The sequence below is a fragment of the Glycine soja genome, chromosome 17 (genome assembly GCF_004193775.1).
Source record: "Glycine soja cultivar W05 chromosome 17, ASM419377v2, whole genome shotgun sequence".
Classification (NCBI taxonomy): Eukaryota; Viridiplantae; Streptophyta; class Magnoliopsida; order Fabales; family Fabaceae; genus Glycine; species Glycine soja.
This window is the reverse complement of record NC_041018.1, coordinates 16,552,836-16,569,069: the sequence shown is the minus strand read 5'-3', so window position 1 is coordinate 16,569,069 and position 16,234 is coordinate 16,552,836. Positions and strand designations below refer to the sequence as shown.

General features: G+C 37.6%; 1 protein-coding gene across 3 annotated transcripts; it reads right to left on the bottom strand.

The window, feature by feature from the left end:
* Nucleotides 1-1,803: 1,803 nt before the first annotated feature.
* Nucleotides 1,804-16,185, bottom strand: LOC114393248 (mediator of RNA polymerase II transcription subunit 25-like). 3 transcript variants are annotated; one of them, XM_028354521.1, is made up of 10 exons: nucleotides 14,703-15,358; nucleotides 14,533-14,587; nucleotides 14,287-14,357; nucleotides 13,636-13,965; nucleotides 7,274-7,327; nucleotides 7,060-7,088; nucleotides 2,751-2,825; nucleotides 2,561-2,651; nucleotides 2,320-2,406; nucleotides 1,804-2,168 (listed from the first exon to the last, which is right to left on the bottom strand). In XM_028354521.1, exons 3-10 carry the CDS (start codon nucleotides 14,332-14,334, stop codon nucleotides 2,142-2,144), a joined length of 741 nt encoding a protein of 246 aa, XP_028210322.1. In that variant the 5' UTR covers nucleotides 14,335-14,357; nucleotides 14,533-14,587; nucleotides 14,703-15,358; the 3' UTR covers nucleotides 1,804-2,141. The 3 variants fall into 3 exon arrangements, with proteins under 3 accessions (XP_028210322.1, XP_028210321.1, XP_028210323.1); XM_028354520.1 differs by lacking the exons at nucleotides 14,533-14,587; nucleotides 14,703-15,358 and adding an exon at nucleotides 16,045-16,185; XM_028354522.1 differs by lacking the exons at nucleotides 14,533-14,587; nucleotides 14,703-15,358 and adding an exon at nucleotides 16,045-16,185 and having other exon boundaries at nucleotides 13,636-13,929.
* Between the last annotated feature and the right edge of the window lie 49 nt (nucleotides 16,186-16,234).

The window sequence follows — 16,234 nt, the reverse complement described above, 5'->3', positions numbered from 1 at the left end:
CATTTAGAATATCTGCTAGAAAAAAAGGAGAAATGCAACTTTGAATTATTATGGTGCATCTTTTTAAGAACATGAATATGACATTAGGTTGACTGGGAAGATTTAATCAACTTTTTTCAAGTCATGCAATGTTCTAACCCTTAAAAAATGGATTATTGTTATTAATTAAGTGATAAAATCAATGGTTGACAATGACTTTTGGAATATCATCAAATTACCGGAAGATGCGAACCCCATAAGTTGTAAACAAATATCTATAACTTAAAGGGATTCAAAGGTTAATGTTGAGATATATAAAGTTCGTCTTGTTTCCAGAGACTTTACTTAAAAGGAAGACAATGATTATAAAGAGACTTTTCTCCAGTTTCACATAAAGACTCTCTTAAGACTATAATGACATTAATGACTTATTTTGATTTAGAGTTGCATTAGATGGGTGTAAAAAAATATGTTTTTAAATGACAACATTGATAAAAAACAATATGGTGCAACTAGAAAACTTTGTTAAGGTGATACAAAGTTTATGGTGTGCAAACTAAAAGAATCCATCTATGACTTTAAATAGGCTTCCTGTTAATGGTATTACAAATTTCATCAAGTTATTACCTCTTATGGTTTTGAGGCAATTTTGGTTGATAATTGCATATACCAAAATTTCAGTGGGAGTAAAATTGTCTTTTTGGTATTATATATGTTGATGACAACTTTTTAGTCATAATATAGTTTTGGATATATTCAACATGAAAGATAATAAACCAAAAGATACACATGTTGGTAAAAGAGACAAGTTAGCCTCAAACAGTACCCTAATAGTAATATTGAAAAAAATGTGAATGATTCCTTGTGCTTTAGCTGTGAGGAATCTTATGTATGCTTAAGTTTCTTTCCGTCCCAAATAGATTTTTCTTAGTGGGAGTTGTAGGGAGATATGTGAGTAATCATGGTATGTGGCACTAGAAAATAGTAAAATGCGTAATGCGCTATTTGAAGAGAACAAGAAATTACATGCTTGCGTATCAGAAGTCTAGAAGTTTAGAGATCACAAGATATTCTGACTTTGATTTTGTGGGATGCCTAAATAAAAGAGACTCCACATTAAGATACATTTTTAAACATGATAGTGGAGTTAATATCTTGTTTTGAGGCATCGAAACATATGCTTTGAGGGCTAAATTTTGTCATTGACTTGCCTGTTGTTACAAACATTAAGAGACCATTAAGTCTCTATAGTTTTCAAATTTATCCATTTAATCTCAACTAGTTCGGATCCACACCCTCCAAGAGCGACGTTTGTGGTGGAAGTGGGTGGTGATAGAATGGGAGTGATGTATGTTGAACTGTTCAAGTGACTCTCGAAGGGTTCACCGGAGAAGGCAAAGACAAAGGTGGCGAGCAGTAGTCGGAGGGTTTTTGGCAAGATGGCAGAAAACAACTTCTACCATGGGTGTTTTGGTTGTGTTATCACCCTTATTTCGAACAGGGTCACAAAAAGGGTGTGGTGGGTTGGGGCTAATTTTTCAAATAAAAAATGGTGGTAATAAATGTAAATTTCATTTGTGCCCTTTGTGAATAAAACAAGTTAAATTAAACTGATCCAATTTTCCAATGATTAGGAAACAATATAAAAATCAAAGGTAAAGGTCCTCCTACTCAAGAATTGAGCAATGATTGTGGACACTGTACATAAAATCCTTATCAATGTCATACTCTTAATCTTAATCTTAATCTATGTGTAAAAAAACAAAAACCAATAAAAATATCAAACCTATTCGATTAGATTGACCTCATATGACAACCAATAAAGAGAGCGAAAATGAAACATAACATCACTAAATTTAGATAAATTCTTAAAAACAAATTGCATAGTGCTTATAATATAGAATGTCCACACAAACATTTATAAGTTAGAGAAAAATTCTTAGAGCCACAAGGCAGTCAGTATGGTTGTTTATGCATAGTTTCTACCTCTAGCTCTTCTTGCTACAACAGCTGGTACCAACCATTTTTTTTCCTTTGCTTTCACTCTTCTCTACACCATCTTTCTTTCCCCCCTAATTTAGTGTCGTTTTGGCTTACAACAACTCATTGAACCTTTTGTTCATGACAAGGGGCTGCTTTGGTTTGAGAGCCACAGTGCATACTTAGGCAGGTAGAACAAATACCATATCCTGTGTCAATATTAATTGATTAGTCAAATTGCAAATATTGATAAAAAAAACACAGAAAATTAATTACCCATGATAAATGTTTCATCAAAGCATAACTTGAAATTAAGGAAAATTAAACAATAATGTGAAATGATATTAACATCACACTCACCCCATGGAAAATTGCTCCTAAGAAGTGATATTTACTATCGGTTAAAGATAAGATTATAGTCTGGTAAGGGAGCAAAATTTTTGCACACTGCACAAAAGATGTAAAGTTAAAGTGATTCTTATATATATTATAAAATACATTTATATGCAACTAAAATATCTATTCAATCAATAACAGCCAAGAAAAACATTTCCTAAGTTAAAATTTAACATGAGAGAATATTCCCATATATATGACTCACCAAATTTTTGCTCCTCATATGATTGTGCAAGTTGAAATTGTCAAAATGAGTTATGTGAAAGAGCACATAATCAATAGGTCCACCATAAGTCCTATGTTTAAAACATTATTAAAATATGTATAAGATTTCCTCACAAAAAGGCAATATTAAATAAAAAAGACAACAATAACAATATTTGCCTTAAAATTACATTATTGTATAGTTGATAGCATTTGTAGGTATGAAGATGACGATGTCTAGACTAGGCCTCCATTCAGCAGTAAGCCTGTAATAACCAACAAGAATCGATAATTTTCGGGCAAAATCACTCCTGGCAAAAAGATTTTAGATGAAACACTCAATAATTAATGTAGTTCAATACTTCTTACCTATCTCTATAAAATTGTTTCAAAAGCACTTTAATCCATCAAATATGATTTCTAGAATTGTAGCCCATTATAAATTATGTATCATTCTACTAACCCAAGTTCCCCACTTAAAAGTTACAAGAATCGGCAACACATTAATTTTCAATTTAAGATACTCATTCCAACAAGTGATCACACAGACTTTCTACTCTTGCTTTGGTTGTGATAATTCATATTTTTTATATATATATAAAAGACGGGGCCTAAGCCCAAATAAGAAGAAGCTACAGAGGAACTATTCTAGGAGTTACAACTCCAGAAGAATCAACTAAAAGCAACTCCTTAACGAAAGAAGGAGGTTGTTGAAACACCAAAAAAACTTATCCATACTAAGAATGCTTGAACACAACCAAAGCATTTCTAGCAAGAGCATCAACACACTTGTTAGTCTCTTGGTAAGAATGCTTGAACACCACCAGCCAACTAGTATTGATCATACTTCTGATAGAATTGATCAATCTACAACCCACAGCACAACCTGTTTTACTCCCACATAAGCTATCCACAACAGCTTGACAATCAATGTTAACTTCCACAACAACTAACCCAATCTTCCTGGCAAGGCATAACCCTTCATAGACTCCCCATAAGTCTACAGCAAAAGAAAAAGCAATTCCCACCTTTTTTGAAAAACCAGATATCCAACATCCTTTCTCATCTCTAATAATCCCCACAAGAGTCACATTCTGAGGTCCTTGCACTGAGCCATCAGTATTTAATTTAGTCCATCCCTGAGAAGGAGGCAACCAAGTAACCACAATTTGAATCTTAGGAACAGCAGTACCCTTCCAAAATGAAGTCTCAGGTTCCTTAAACAGCTGCCATTGATGATAGATAAATTGCCAAGGTCTCACTGGTCTAATGAAAGAATCATTGTGAACCTGCTGATTTCTCTAAAACCAAAGGTAGTAACAAACATGAGCCCACAACCTAATCCAATTACTTCCCCCGAAGCTATCCATAGACATAGTCAAGTTCAAGAAAATCCAATATTTCATATCAGCCATGAAGAAATTAAATCTCTGAGAATAATTAATCAAGTGGAGCCAAATCTGAGATGCCATAGGGCAATCCCTAAGAACACTAAGGACAAATTCTTCCATACCTTGACAATGATGACAGAAAGGAGTCTCTCCATCCCATCTAGCTATACGCATGTTGGTAGTTAGTCTATTATGAGCAACTAACCACATAAAAACTTTTATTCTCTCAGGAGATTTAATATTCCAGATTTGCTTCCACATATTATCAGAGTGTGAATTAGGAATATAATTGATCTTATTATAAGCACTGGAGACTGTGAAATCGCCCATCCTATCACTTGGCCACAACCGTGTATCAGAATCAGCTTGAGATCAGGGAGGCATAATAGCAAAATATCCTCCAAGCAATAACTTCAGGCATAAGCATTCTAATAAAATCAGAATCCCACCTACCATCCTCTTTAAGCAACTGATTGATTTTCAACTCAGAATTGATCAGGAACATGCGGAACCATGTTCATCAATTCTATGTCTCTATCCACCCATTTAGTCCTCCAAACATTCACAGTCTCCCCTCAACCAATAACCTAGAATTCACCTTCCTCCAAATCTGGCCAAAGATTAGCCAAAGCCTTCCAAAGGGCAGAATCATAATTTTTTTCAATCAAAGAAGAATCCATAGAGACATTCCTGATATACTTACCTTTCATGACTGGGCACCAAAGACAAGAACCTTCATTTCTCAGCTGCCAACCAAGCTTCATAAGACAAGCTTTATTCATAGCTTTCATGTTGCACATGGCCATTCCTCTACACACCTTAGACTGAATCATTGTACTCCACCCAATAGCATGAACCCTCCTTTTATCTTGTTGTTCTCCCCAAATAAAAGCTCTCTCAAGTCTTTCTATATCTTTCAAAATTCCAACTGGAACGACCAGTCATCATAGAGTAGACCAGTAAAGACTGAACAACAAACTTGGCAAGAGTAATCCTTCCCGCCATAGAAGGTTGTTTGGATTTCAACCCTGACAATCTATTAGCCACCTTGTCAAGAAGAAACTGGAAATCCCTACGTTTAGGAGTCTACCTGTTAAAGGAATTCCCAAATAGGTTCCTAGAGAATTAACTTCAGAGAAACCACTTATAGTATTCAGTTGTCTTCGTATGTGATGATGATTGACATTTTGAGAGAAATAAATTCTTATTTTCTCTTCACTAACAAATTGGCCCGACATGGGACAAAATTCTTGTAAAATGTCCATAACATTCTACATCTGAACCAGATTCGCATGAGCACACAACAACAGATCATCTGCAAACATTAAATGAGAAATTTGGGGTCCTTGTCTACCCATCTTCATAGGTTTCCAATGCCCATCATCAACAGCTTTGGAAATGATGTGAGACAACTTATCCATGCAAAGAAAAAAAAGATAAGGCGAAAGAGGATCACCCTGCCTTAAATCTCTATGAGGATAAAACATGTTAGATCACTGCCTATTCCAGAGAATATTAGTCTTCACAGATGACATACAACTCATAATGACATTCATCATATTTTGCGGAAGCCTAACCTCTTATCCTCTTTAAGAATCTTCGCCACAAAAGACAAACACATTCTGTCATAGGCCTTTGGGAGGTCCACCTTGATAATGAAGTACCCCACTTTGCCTTGCATACGCCTCATGGAATGCATCATTTCTTGTGCTACTACAATATTGTCATGAATGCTCCTTGAAGGGATGAAGCCAGTCTGCTGAGGAGAAATCAACTTAGGAATTAAAGCTTTAAGATGGTTCACCAAAGTTTTTTGTCAAAACTTTGTAAACCACATTACACAAAGATATGGGACGAAACTGACTAACAAATTCTGGTTGTTCCACCTTAGGAATCAGAAAAATGTTTTTGGCATTAGCTTCCATAATCTCCTCCGGTCGATCCCACCACTCTTGAATTAAATTACAAAGATCCCCACCAACAATAGACCAAGCATTCTGTAAAAAACCCGCTGGAAAGCCATCAGGACCAGGGCCTTTCCACGGTTTCATGTTAAACAAAGCCATTTTAATTTCCTTATGCTGCAAAGGGGCCGCAAGCATAGTGAAATTTTCAGGCTTAATAAAGTGAAAGGAATAAGGGGTATCCCTCCACGAACCTTGAGGCATGTCTTCAGCAAATAAGTTTTGATAAGCAATATTCACTAGCTCCTCAATAAAATCCTCCTCATCCACCCAATGACCTTCACTATCACGGAGAATGCTAATCTTGTTTCTTCTTCGCCGATTCACTGTTTTATCATGGTAGTACCTTGTGTTCCGGTCTCCTTCAAGAAACCATTGAGATCTAGATTTTTGGAACCAAGTTAACTCTTCTTGGTGAAGAACAAGAGCTAATCACTGAAGCGATTTCTCAAGCCTTCGCAAGAAAGTATTAGATCTTCCTTCATACATCTCCTTCTGAATCCCTCATATTCTAGCCAGAAGCTTCCTTTTTCTTATATGAACCTCCCCAAAAACATCTATGATTCATATTTTTACAAGACCCTTTTATATAGAAAAGGTTTCATGATTTCATTCATGAATGAGACTTATATAGTGAATTGTCTCATTTCTTCACCTATCCTAGCCTCTCATTAAGGTACTGGAGTACTCTAATAGGCAAGATACATTCCAATTCTTGGAATGTATATTCTGACTATGGGTTCTAAATTACAGGCTGCAACCATAATTGCAGTCGCAATATTATTGTGGCATTGGTGCTCAAAATTGGATTAAGGGACAATTGCGGTGTGAATTTCAATCACAAGAAAGGGCACAGCATAGTTGCAATGAATCTGCATTGGAGTCGCAATAGAATCTTTACATTGTTCTAATATTTCACTTTTTTTTTATAAAATAAAAGGTAATGATTCAAATTTTAATCTTCTATTCGAACTTGTAAGTGTGAATGGCTGAATGGGTATGACCGTATGGGATGTTAGGTACATAAAATCTTAAAATGAATGAAAAGTTATGCTATCTTATAAATAAAAAGATAAAACCATAATTATAATAATTATAAATTTCATTTTTTACATTCAGTGCAAACATATAATAAATCCACTTACCTGACAGGTGATGTGGGTCTCCTCACGGCCTGTTTCGCAAGAAAAAAAGAGGAGAAAGTTCAACAATTTTGTAGTCAATTCTCATATTTGTTACAGTGAAGGTTGCTCAAATAAAAAAAGTAGAATTACAATCCCCTTGTGATATAACTAATTTAACAGATTATATATTTAAGCCAAGAAAGATTTGTTTAACAATAAATTAAGTATATCATACCCTTGCTTGATTAAGGGAATCACGATATGAGTGAGTTCTTCCAACCAAAGTTCCCTACATGAACAAAAGAATATGTTTGCCATAAAGGCATATGTATAGACCATATAAACTGATATTATCAAATTTAATATTAATTAAAAAATATATATATTTCTTACGGCATACTCTATATCTATTTACCTAATTCTATATTGCATAGTTATAAATAGTGTACAAATAAGAGCAAGGCGACAAAATCCAAAATCAATATATCTACCGCTTATAGAGCACATCATCACATAACATGTTCCTCCACTACTAAACTATCATTAAATTTAATATATAAAATTTGAGAAATGATATCCATTCATTAATCTTTAAATTTGGGACACTTTTAGCTTTGCTCCCCTAATTAAAAATATATTATTTTACTCTCTCAAATTTGTGAAATATTATTTTTCATCCCTCAACTCCAATTTGGAGGACTAAAGGAAATAGAAAAAAAAAATCACTTTTTAATTTCTCAAATTTACTTTAGAGGACTATAAAAATTCTGCAAATTTCAAGAACTAAAAAAAATCTGCAAATTTGGAAAACTAAAAAAACAATTTTTCAATTAGAGGATCAAAACCAAAAGTTTCTTTTATTTTGAAAAACTAAAACTATATTTAAATGATAGCTAGGCACAGGCTTAAAGACTGGCTTCAAGGGCTAGGACCTCCAAAAGAACAAGGAAGAAGAAGAGAATTAGAGATAAAAGGGCAATATTATTTCCACACCTTGCTTGTTTTTTACATAGATATTTATAGCACTCCTGATAACAAAATTGTGCTAATTTGTCCATAGGAATATTACAAAAGTAACATAATTTGTTATGCTTGTTTGTCCAAGGGAGACAAGCATCAACCAAGCAAGATTGCACTGATATTGCACTGCCCATTCTGCCCTTCACCTTAAACGTAGTCTCTAAGGTATGATGGTCTTGCAATTCTCCTCTTGGGCTTTTCTCCTTTTTACACCCTTGGTTCCCTAATTGCTGCTGTTGTTTTCTCTATTTTCGATGCTATGTTATCTGCTTCTGGTATCATATCATTCCCCAGCCCTTATAAGATCACCTTGTCCTCAAGGTGATAATTTTGGCATAGTTGGGACCAATCTTCCCAAGAGGTCTCATCTGGAGACAGACCCTGCCATTGGACTAACACCTCCCATGGAGCATTAGGTGTACCAGGTACCCGACGATAATTGAGGATAGCCAGAGGAGAAACTAAGGGTTGATAATTGATGAATTGTTGTGGTAATGGAGCCATTTCCGACTATTCCAGGGAACCTCTGAATGGTTTAAGCAAGGAGCAGTGGAAAATAGAGTGGACTCAAGCTTCTTCAGGTAATTGCAGGTGATAGGCCACTTTGCCAATGCATTCTAAGTCCTGAAAGGGTCCATAAAACCACTTGGCAAGCTTGCCCGAGCTCGCTTGAGGTCCTTTGGTAGTTGTTTGTCGATGGGGCCATAGTTTAAGTAAGACCCAATCACCAGGTTGATAAACTACCTCTATGCGTTCGAAATCTGCATAGTTCTTCATGGTCTCTTGAGCCTTCACAAGCTTCTTGTGTATAGTTTGAAAAGTCTCTTCCATGTTACATAGCATTTCTTCCACAACATCAATTTTGGAAGACCTAACAATGTATTCTGAAAAGTTGAAGGGTTTGCGACCGAAGTTTATCTAGTACGGAGTTGTTCTTGTGCCCATAGTCCAAGATGAGTTGTGTGACCATTCAACCCAAGGAAGAAGCTTCCCCCACATTCCCGACCGACAATGGAAAAAGGCACGCAAGTATTGCTTAATTACACAATTCAGGACCTCTATTTGGCCATCACTCTATGGGTGATACGCTGAGCTCATCCGCAGCAGAGTGCCACTTAATCGAAAAGGTTCCTACCAAAAACGACTAACGAACAGGGGGTCTCGATCAGAAACCAAGCTCTGAGGAAGGCCATGGATTTTCACCACTATATTCATGAACAACGAAGCCACCATGAGAGCACTATGAGCGGGGGTAACATTCCCAGATGAATTCCCTTAGAAAAGCAATCAACTACGACGAGGATAACCATGCTACCATGGTACGACGGGAGCCCTACAATGAAATCCAACGAAAGATTCTCCCATAGGCAATATGGAACCGGCAAATGGCATAGCAATCCAGCAAGCTTCTTGGTTTCGTACTTTGTAAGTTGGCACTCCACCCAGTTGGCTACAAACTGTGTTACATCTTCTCTGAGCCCTAACCAATAAAAATTCTCCGATAGACGAGTTATCGTCTTGGCAACCCCAGTATGCCCTCCAGTTGGGGTGGTGTGATATTCAGTGAGCAAGGTGGAGATCATTGGCAATTCACGAGGTAACCAAATGCGACCTTTGTGGAGAACAAGGTTCAAGGAAATTGAGAACTCTGGATGGGTAGCCAGAGATTCCAAAATGGCTCGGCATTGGTGTATGTATCCAGAATGGTTATCAAGTTGGTGACGTAATTCCTCCAAAAAGGTTAAGCATGGAACCGAGAGGATCATGGTCATGGAGGAGTTCTGCTTGGGCAATCTCGACAAGGCATCAACAGCTTGATTGTGCACGCTGGAACGGTACTTAATATTATAATTGTAGCCCATCAATCGTACCAAGTACATGTGTTGTTTCAGTGTTTGGATTGTCTGGCTCAACAATTCTTTGAGGCTATGGTGGTCGGTAATAATCGTGAAATGGTGACCAAGCAGGTATTGGCACCATTTCTTTACCACCGACGTAACCGCACACAGCTCACACACGTATGTTGAGGCACTTAGAAGCTTGGGGCTGAAGGGTTTGCTGAAGAAAGCTATGGGGTGGCCTTGCTAAGATATGACCGTGCCCATCCCTACATCAGATGTATCAGTTTTTATGGTGAATGGTCTCTCGAAGTCAGATAGGGCCAAGACCGAAGTTGTTGATAAAGCTTCCTTTAGATGATCGAAGGCTGTTTGAGCTTGAGCCATCCATTGGAAGGGGTCCACTGTGGTCGCCTGGACTAAAGGGGTTGCAATTGTCGCATAACTTTTGATGAACCTGCGATAAAATCCTGCAAGGCCCAAAAAGCTTCTCAAAGCTTTAGTAGATCAAGGGACTAGCCATTGTTGAATGGCCGCCACCTTTGAAGCCACTGGTTCTACCCCCTTGTGCGAGACGAGGTTCCCAAGGTACTCCACCTGAGACTGAGCAAAGAAGCACTTAGACAACTTCAAAACAAATTGATTTTCGAGCAATACCTGAAATGTGGTCTCTAAATGACGTAGATGTTCCTCGATTGACCCACTATAAATGAGAATGTCATCGAAGAAAATGATGATGAATTGTTGGAGGTAAGGTCTGAAGAGCATGTTCATGGTGGCCTGGAATGATGATGATGCATTACACAACCCAAATGACATTACTTTGAACTTATAATGGCCATGGTGTGTTCAAAAGTCTGTTTTGGGAACATCGGCAGAGTGGATGCGGATTTGATGGTATCCCTGCAACAGGTCTAGCTTCAAGAAGCAACGGGCACCTCCTAGCTCATCGATGGTGGGAATGGGAAACCTATCCTTGACCGTCACAACATTCAAAGTCCGATAATCAATGCAAAATCGCCAGGAGCCATCCTGTTTCCTTACTAACAGTACTGGCAAAGAAAAGGGGCTTGTGCTAGGTTGAATCAAGCCTTTTTAAAGCATCATCTCGACTTGGAGCTCAATATCATGCTTTTGAAAGTGGAGATATCGATACGGGCACACATTGACTGGCACAGACTGAGGAAGCAGGTGAATATGGTGGTATGTGGCTTTGGTAGGCGGTAATGTCTGAGGAGGTTGAAACAGGACATCAAACTTGATGAGTAGAGTTTGAATTTCATGAGGAAAATCTAGAGTTTCCAATGAAGGATTGTCGTTATAAAGCATCGCAATGTGAAAGCAACACCCATCCCCTTGTCAGTGACATAAACGACGAAATTGCGGGGGTGTGAGCAATCTTAAATTGGCATCATTGTCTCTCTTTAATTCAACTAGTCGGCCCTCATGGAAGAATTGCATGCGCAAGGTGTTATAATCTGTGAGGACAGGGCCCAATGATTTGGCCATTGAACTCCGAAAACTACGTTGGCACCCGAAACTGGTAGCACATAAAGATCCATTGTGAATTTTGAGGTCTGAATTTCGACTGTGATGTTTGCACAAAGGCAGTTACACTCCAGGTGTTGGCCATTGCCCACCATTACTCATAATGGGGTCGTATCCTGACACGACAACCCCAATTGTGTAACAAGCTGCTCCTGGATAAAGTTGTGAGTACTTTCGCCGTCCACCAGAAGGACCACCTGGTGGTCGGAGATCATGCTAACCAAACGGAGTGTTTTCGGTGCTACATGACCCGCCAGAGAATTAAGACTGATTTGGGCCGGGTACGGGTCAGGTCGGGAAGCAGGTCGAGTAGGTCTATATTAGATGCAGGGGGTTCATCCTCTTCAGTGATTAAGAGAAAAACCCTAGAGGCACAACAGTGACCTCTATGGTACTTCTCATCGCACGTAAAGCATAACCCGCGCTCACGGCGTGAGGCTATCTCGTTCGAAGTTAATCGCTTCAGGGCCAGTGGTGGTGGTCGAATGGGGGCAGGAAGAAGTGGTACCAGCTGTGGTAGAGGACTTGGTGGCACGCGGAAAGGGGTGGGGTTCATCGAGAAGGAAGCCCGAGGCCGAACCGCCTGACGATGGTCTAGAAATTTCTCCTCCTGGAGTCGCGCGAGGCCTATTGCTTGGACTAGGGTCAAGGGTTGGAGTGCCTGCACTTTGCAATGAATGTCCAGCGTCAACCTGAAGATGAAGCAAACAAGAAGAAAGGGCGGCGGCAGGCCGATGATGCGGTTTGCCAAGTCCTCGAACTCCGACAGGTAAGTCCTGACAGACCCTTTCTAAGTTAACTTGAATAGAGCATCGATTGGGTCGTCATATTGAGACAGTGCAAAATGAGTCTGTAAGGCTTGTAGAAAAACTGGCCAGGAGGTAAATTGGTCATTGTTGGTCATCCATTAGAACCATGCAAGGGCTCGACCCTCGATATAGAATGATGCAATGGTTAAACGCTCGTGTGCGGGTGTGCCATGGTATTCGAAAAGCTGGTTGATCTTGAAGATCCAACCAAGCGGGTCTATGCCATCAAATCAGGGCACATCTAATTTCATTTTATGTGTTGACGTAGTTGTAGGTGGAGGGGGAGGGTGTGGCTAAGGGAGCAGGTGAAAGCAACAGAGAGATTCAATGGAGGAGTTCATCAATTTTGGTAGTCATGGAGTTCATTGAGTCACCCAGGGAAAGTTGTTGATGAGTGAGGCAAATGAGGGCATCTTTGAGCTTGTCAAAAGACCTCGACGTCGTGCTTGAATCCGGCATGTCAATGAAGGCACCAAAGTTGATAGGCACAGGCTTAAAGACTGGCTTCGAGGGCCAGGACCTCTAGAAGAGCAAGGAAGAAGAAGAGAGTTAGAGGTAAAAGGGCAATATTATTTCCACACCTTGCTTGTTATTTACATTGATATTTATAGCATTCCTGTTAACAGAATTGTGCTAATTTGTCCATAGGAATATTACAAAAGTAACAGAATTTGTTATGCTTGTCTATTCAAGGGAGACAAGCCTCAACCAAGCAAGATTGCATTGATACTGCGCTGCCCATTATGCCCTTCACCTTAAACGTAGTCTCTAAGGTATGATGGTCTTGCAATTCTCCTCTAGGGCTTTTCTCCTTTTTGCACCCTTGGTTCCCTAATTGTTGTTGTTATTTTCTCTGTTTTTGGTGCTATGTTATCTGCTTTTGGTATCATATCATTAAACCTCGTTTGTTATAGGTAATTTCATATAGGCTTCAGTCTAGGAACTGGGGAGCAATTTTGTATTTTGGTAACAAGTAAATTGGCATGTATGTATGTAGTTAAATTATTGCATATAAATGAAACTACCAATAAAAAAGTACATATAAAGGACAAGGATATACATGCCATCCAATTAAGTTTTAGGAATGGAAAATTACACATTTTAACTGCACTTAAAAATCATCTCTTTTAGTTCTTATATAAGCACTTCTGATCTTTTTTGGTTCTTATTATTACACAAACTTTATCTTTTAGTCCTTGTCACTTGGTAACCTCAGGAACTAAGAGGGATCAAAAAGTGTTTTAAACAAGAACTAAAAGAGAATTTTTTATGTCTAGGGAATGTAAGGATCAAATAAATAATTTTTAATTTCTTTTGAAAGGAAATTACCATAGCATATATTATGTCGCTCATTAATCAAATAATAAGACAAGTTAGTTTACCTCCCAAGCATGCACGAATTTTGGGAAATCTGTGAGAGTTGGTGGGTGAGGCCATAAATGTCCTTTATTATACTGAGGCATCATTGCTGGAGGTATGCCTTGTGGATTGATTCGAGTCATTTGGAACGGAAGGTACCTTGGAAATTGTTGGTGACTACTTCTACTACTACTATCATAAGGAAGCACTTGCAAGCTTCGTGATGGGCATGATTGAAATTGTGCCATAACATTATGATAGACATTCATTGGAAGAGAGTCATTGGGGGAAGGAACATGCTCCTCATCCGTTTTTGTCTGTGGGATAAGCGGGGATAGGATACTTTTAGACTCCTGAACACATAAGTTATGTAATAAATAAATAAATAAATAATGAGCCCAAAATAGATGGACCGGAAAATTCTCTAAGAATTTTAACTCCTTGAAGGTGAAAGAAGAATATCTCAAACTGATACGCTTTTAGTCTTTTCATTTCTAAGAGTGATGTGGTTTTAGTCCTAGACAAAAAGTACATATTTCTGGATAAATGTAAGAATTAACAAACATAATAATTTTTTATGAAGACTCAAATTAAGTTTTTCAAAATATTTTGAGAGACCAAAAAACTTTACTTTAATATGCCAAATAAACTTTTTTTTAAAAGACAATACGTACAGGTCTAACATTCTGGACACCCTCCTTGGTTTGCTCTCTGAGTGCCATGCTACTAGATGAGAACAGGTATTCTGAAAATATTAAACAAAAAGAGAACATAAACAATAGAGAAATTTTGCCTTGTAGTCACTATTGCGATACAGAGGAAACAAAAATAGAACATAATTTCTGTAATCTTCAACACTAATTCATAAATAAAATAAAATAAGATGTCACTTTTGATGGCTTTTGTTGGAAGAATGTTACCACTACATTATTTATGGGTATTTATTCGTAAATAAATTATTCTCCACAATATGTACTGCAAAAGAAAAAACTAATTAGAGGTAAAGTTTTGTCAGAACATAGGAAGAACAAAAGTTATATCACAAGGGAAAGATAATAAAAAGAAAGTGAAAAAACAATGACAAACAAACATGTTTAGATATAGAAGCTTGAAGAATGTTAGCGAAAATTATGGGAAATGTAGTCCTTGATGATCGAGTAGAATGGTTTCTAAACTTGTCTTTTTTTACCAAGTTGGAATGCAATGATTAGAACAAGATGCAAGTAAGTCAAATCAAAATGCGGGGGACATGGTTTCTTAACTTGTTTTTTTTTTTATCAAGTTTGATTGTGTGGGTTAGATCGAGATGCCAATAGGTCAAACCAGAATGTTAAGTAGTACAGTTTCCAACTTGTCCTTTTTAATCATGTTGGAATATGAGGGTCAAATCGAGAGGCCATTAGGTCAAATCAAAACGTCAGGTAGGATGGTTTCTTCACTTGTGTTTTTGGGTCAACACTACTAGAAAATATCATTTCTTGTTGTTGTAGCTACTGCCACTGTCATGCTCGTCATAGTTGTGGTGGTCGTCATTGTCATCTCCTGTTGCCATTGGTCATCACTGCATGTGTTTGTGCTCGTCACTATCGTCTAGAGCCCTAGCTTCTCATTGTCGGTGCTAGTCCAAAGCTTTCATCGTCGCCGCTGCCAGTTTCAGGTTCCCCTCTTCTCTCAATTAGTATTATAACTTAATTGAATGCTTTTCCCCTATTCTCTTTTTTGGTGTTTGGTGAGAGTTTGGTGGTGCACGTGCATTACCAAGAGGTGGACTATGGTCATAACGGAGGCTGCCAGCCACACCCATAGCTTCATTATACTTCCGGTCAGCCTCATTATTGTATAGACATGCCATATATATTCATAACAAACATGCAATACATGACATTGTAACTAGACACAAATTAACCCCAACTAGTCAAAGAATAAGACCTAAAAATCTCTTCCAACATTTATGATCCCTTCCCTCTTGATCCACTTACATAATCACAAAAAGAAATAACGTAATTTTGGAATTCCATCTACTCTCATGAATCTAAATGTGATATTCATTGTTTTGCATTTGACATGAAACATTATTGTTGTAAACACTGACAATCATCAAAGACAAATGAATTTTTAACACTCCTATAATCAAAATGAATAAATTCAAAAAGAACGCCTAATTTCAAATGGCCAAGATTATAAAAAAGAAAACCCTAGATCAGGAAGATAGCCAAAAAAATAATATAAACTCATGAAAATATAAAAAAGCAGAAAGGAAAAGATGATACTTCTGCTACTTGAATCCAATTAAGAAGAGAGAAATAAATTTTTAGTCTTCACTAGTACAACATAACAAAACCCTAGATCAAAATCAAACTTAATAAAATCAAACCATAAATTCAAATTAATGAATTATAAAATGAAACCTAGATTAGAGATGAGTAACAAACCTATAATCAATTATCGCGAGAAAGTGTGTATTCTGAAAGGAGAAAGAGAATGAAAAAAGCGAGAGAGCGAGAGACAGAGAGATAGAGAATGCGCCGAGCAAATTAGGGTTGCAACAATGAGGGAGCAAGGGTGTGGGTATATATATAAATTTAATGTATTAATAATAAATTATATTTATGAATTTTTATT

What these genes read in the sequence shown, in the direction of transcription:
- LOC114393248 (XM_028354520.1), bottom strand. Translation starts at nt 14,334, where the DNA reads ATGGCACTCAGAGAGCAAACCAAGGAGGGTGTCCAGAATGTTAGACCT. An exon ending in ATTCCCTTAATCAAGCAAGG is followed by an intron (nt 7,089 to 7,273) that starts GTATGATATACT and finishes CTTGCGAAACAG; the next exon opens with GCCGTGAGGAGACCCACATC. An exon ending in AGACCCACATCACCTGTCAG is followed by an intron (nt 2,826 to 7,059) that starts GTAAGTGGATTT and finishes TGGTTATTACAG; the next exon opens with GCTTACTGCTGAATGGAGGC.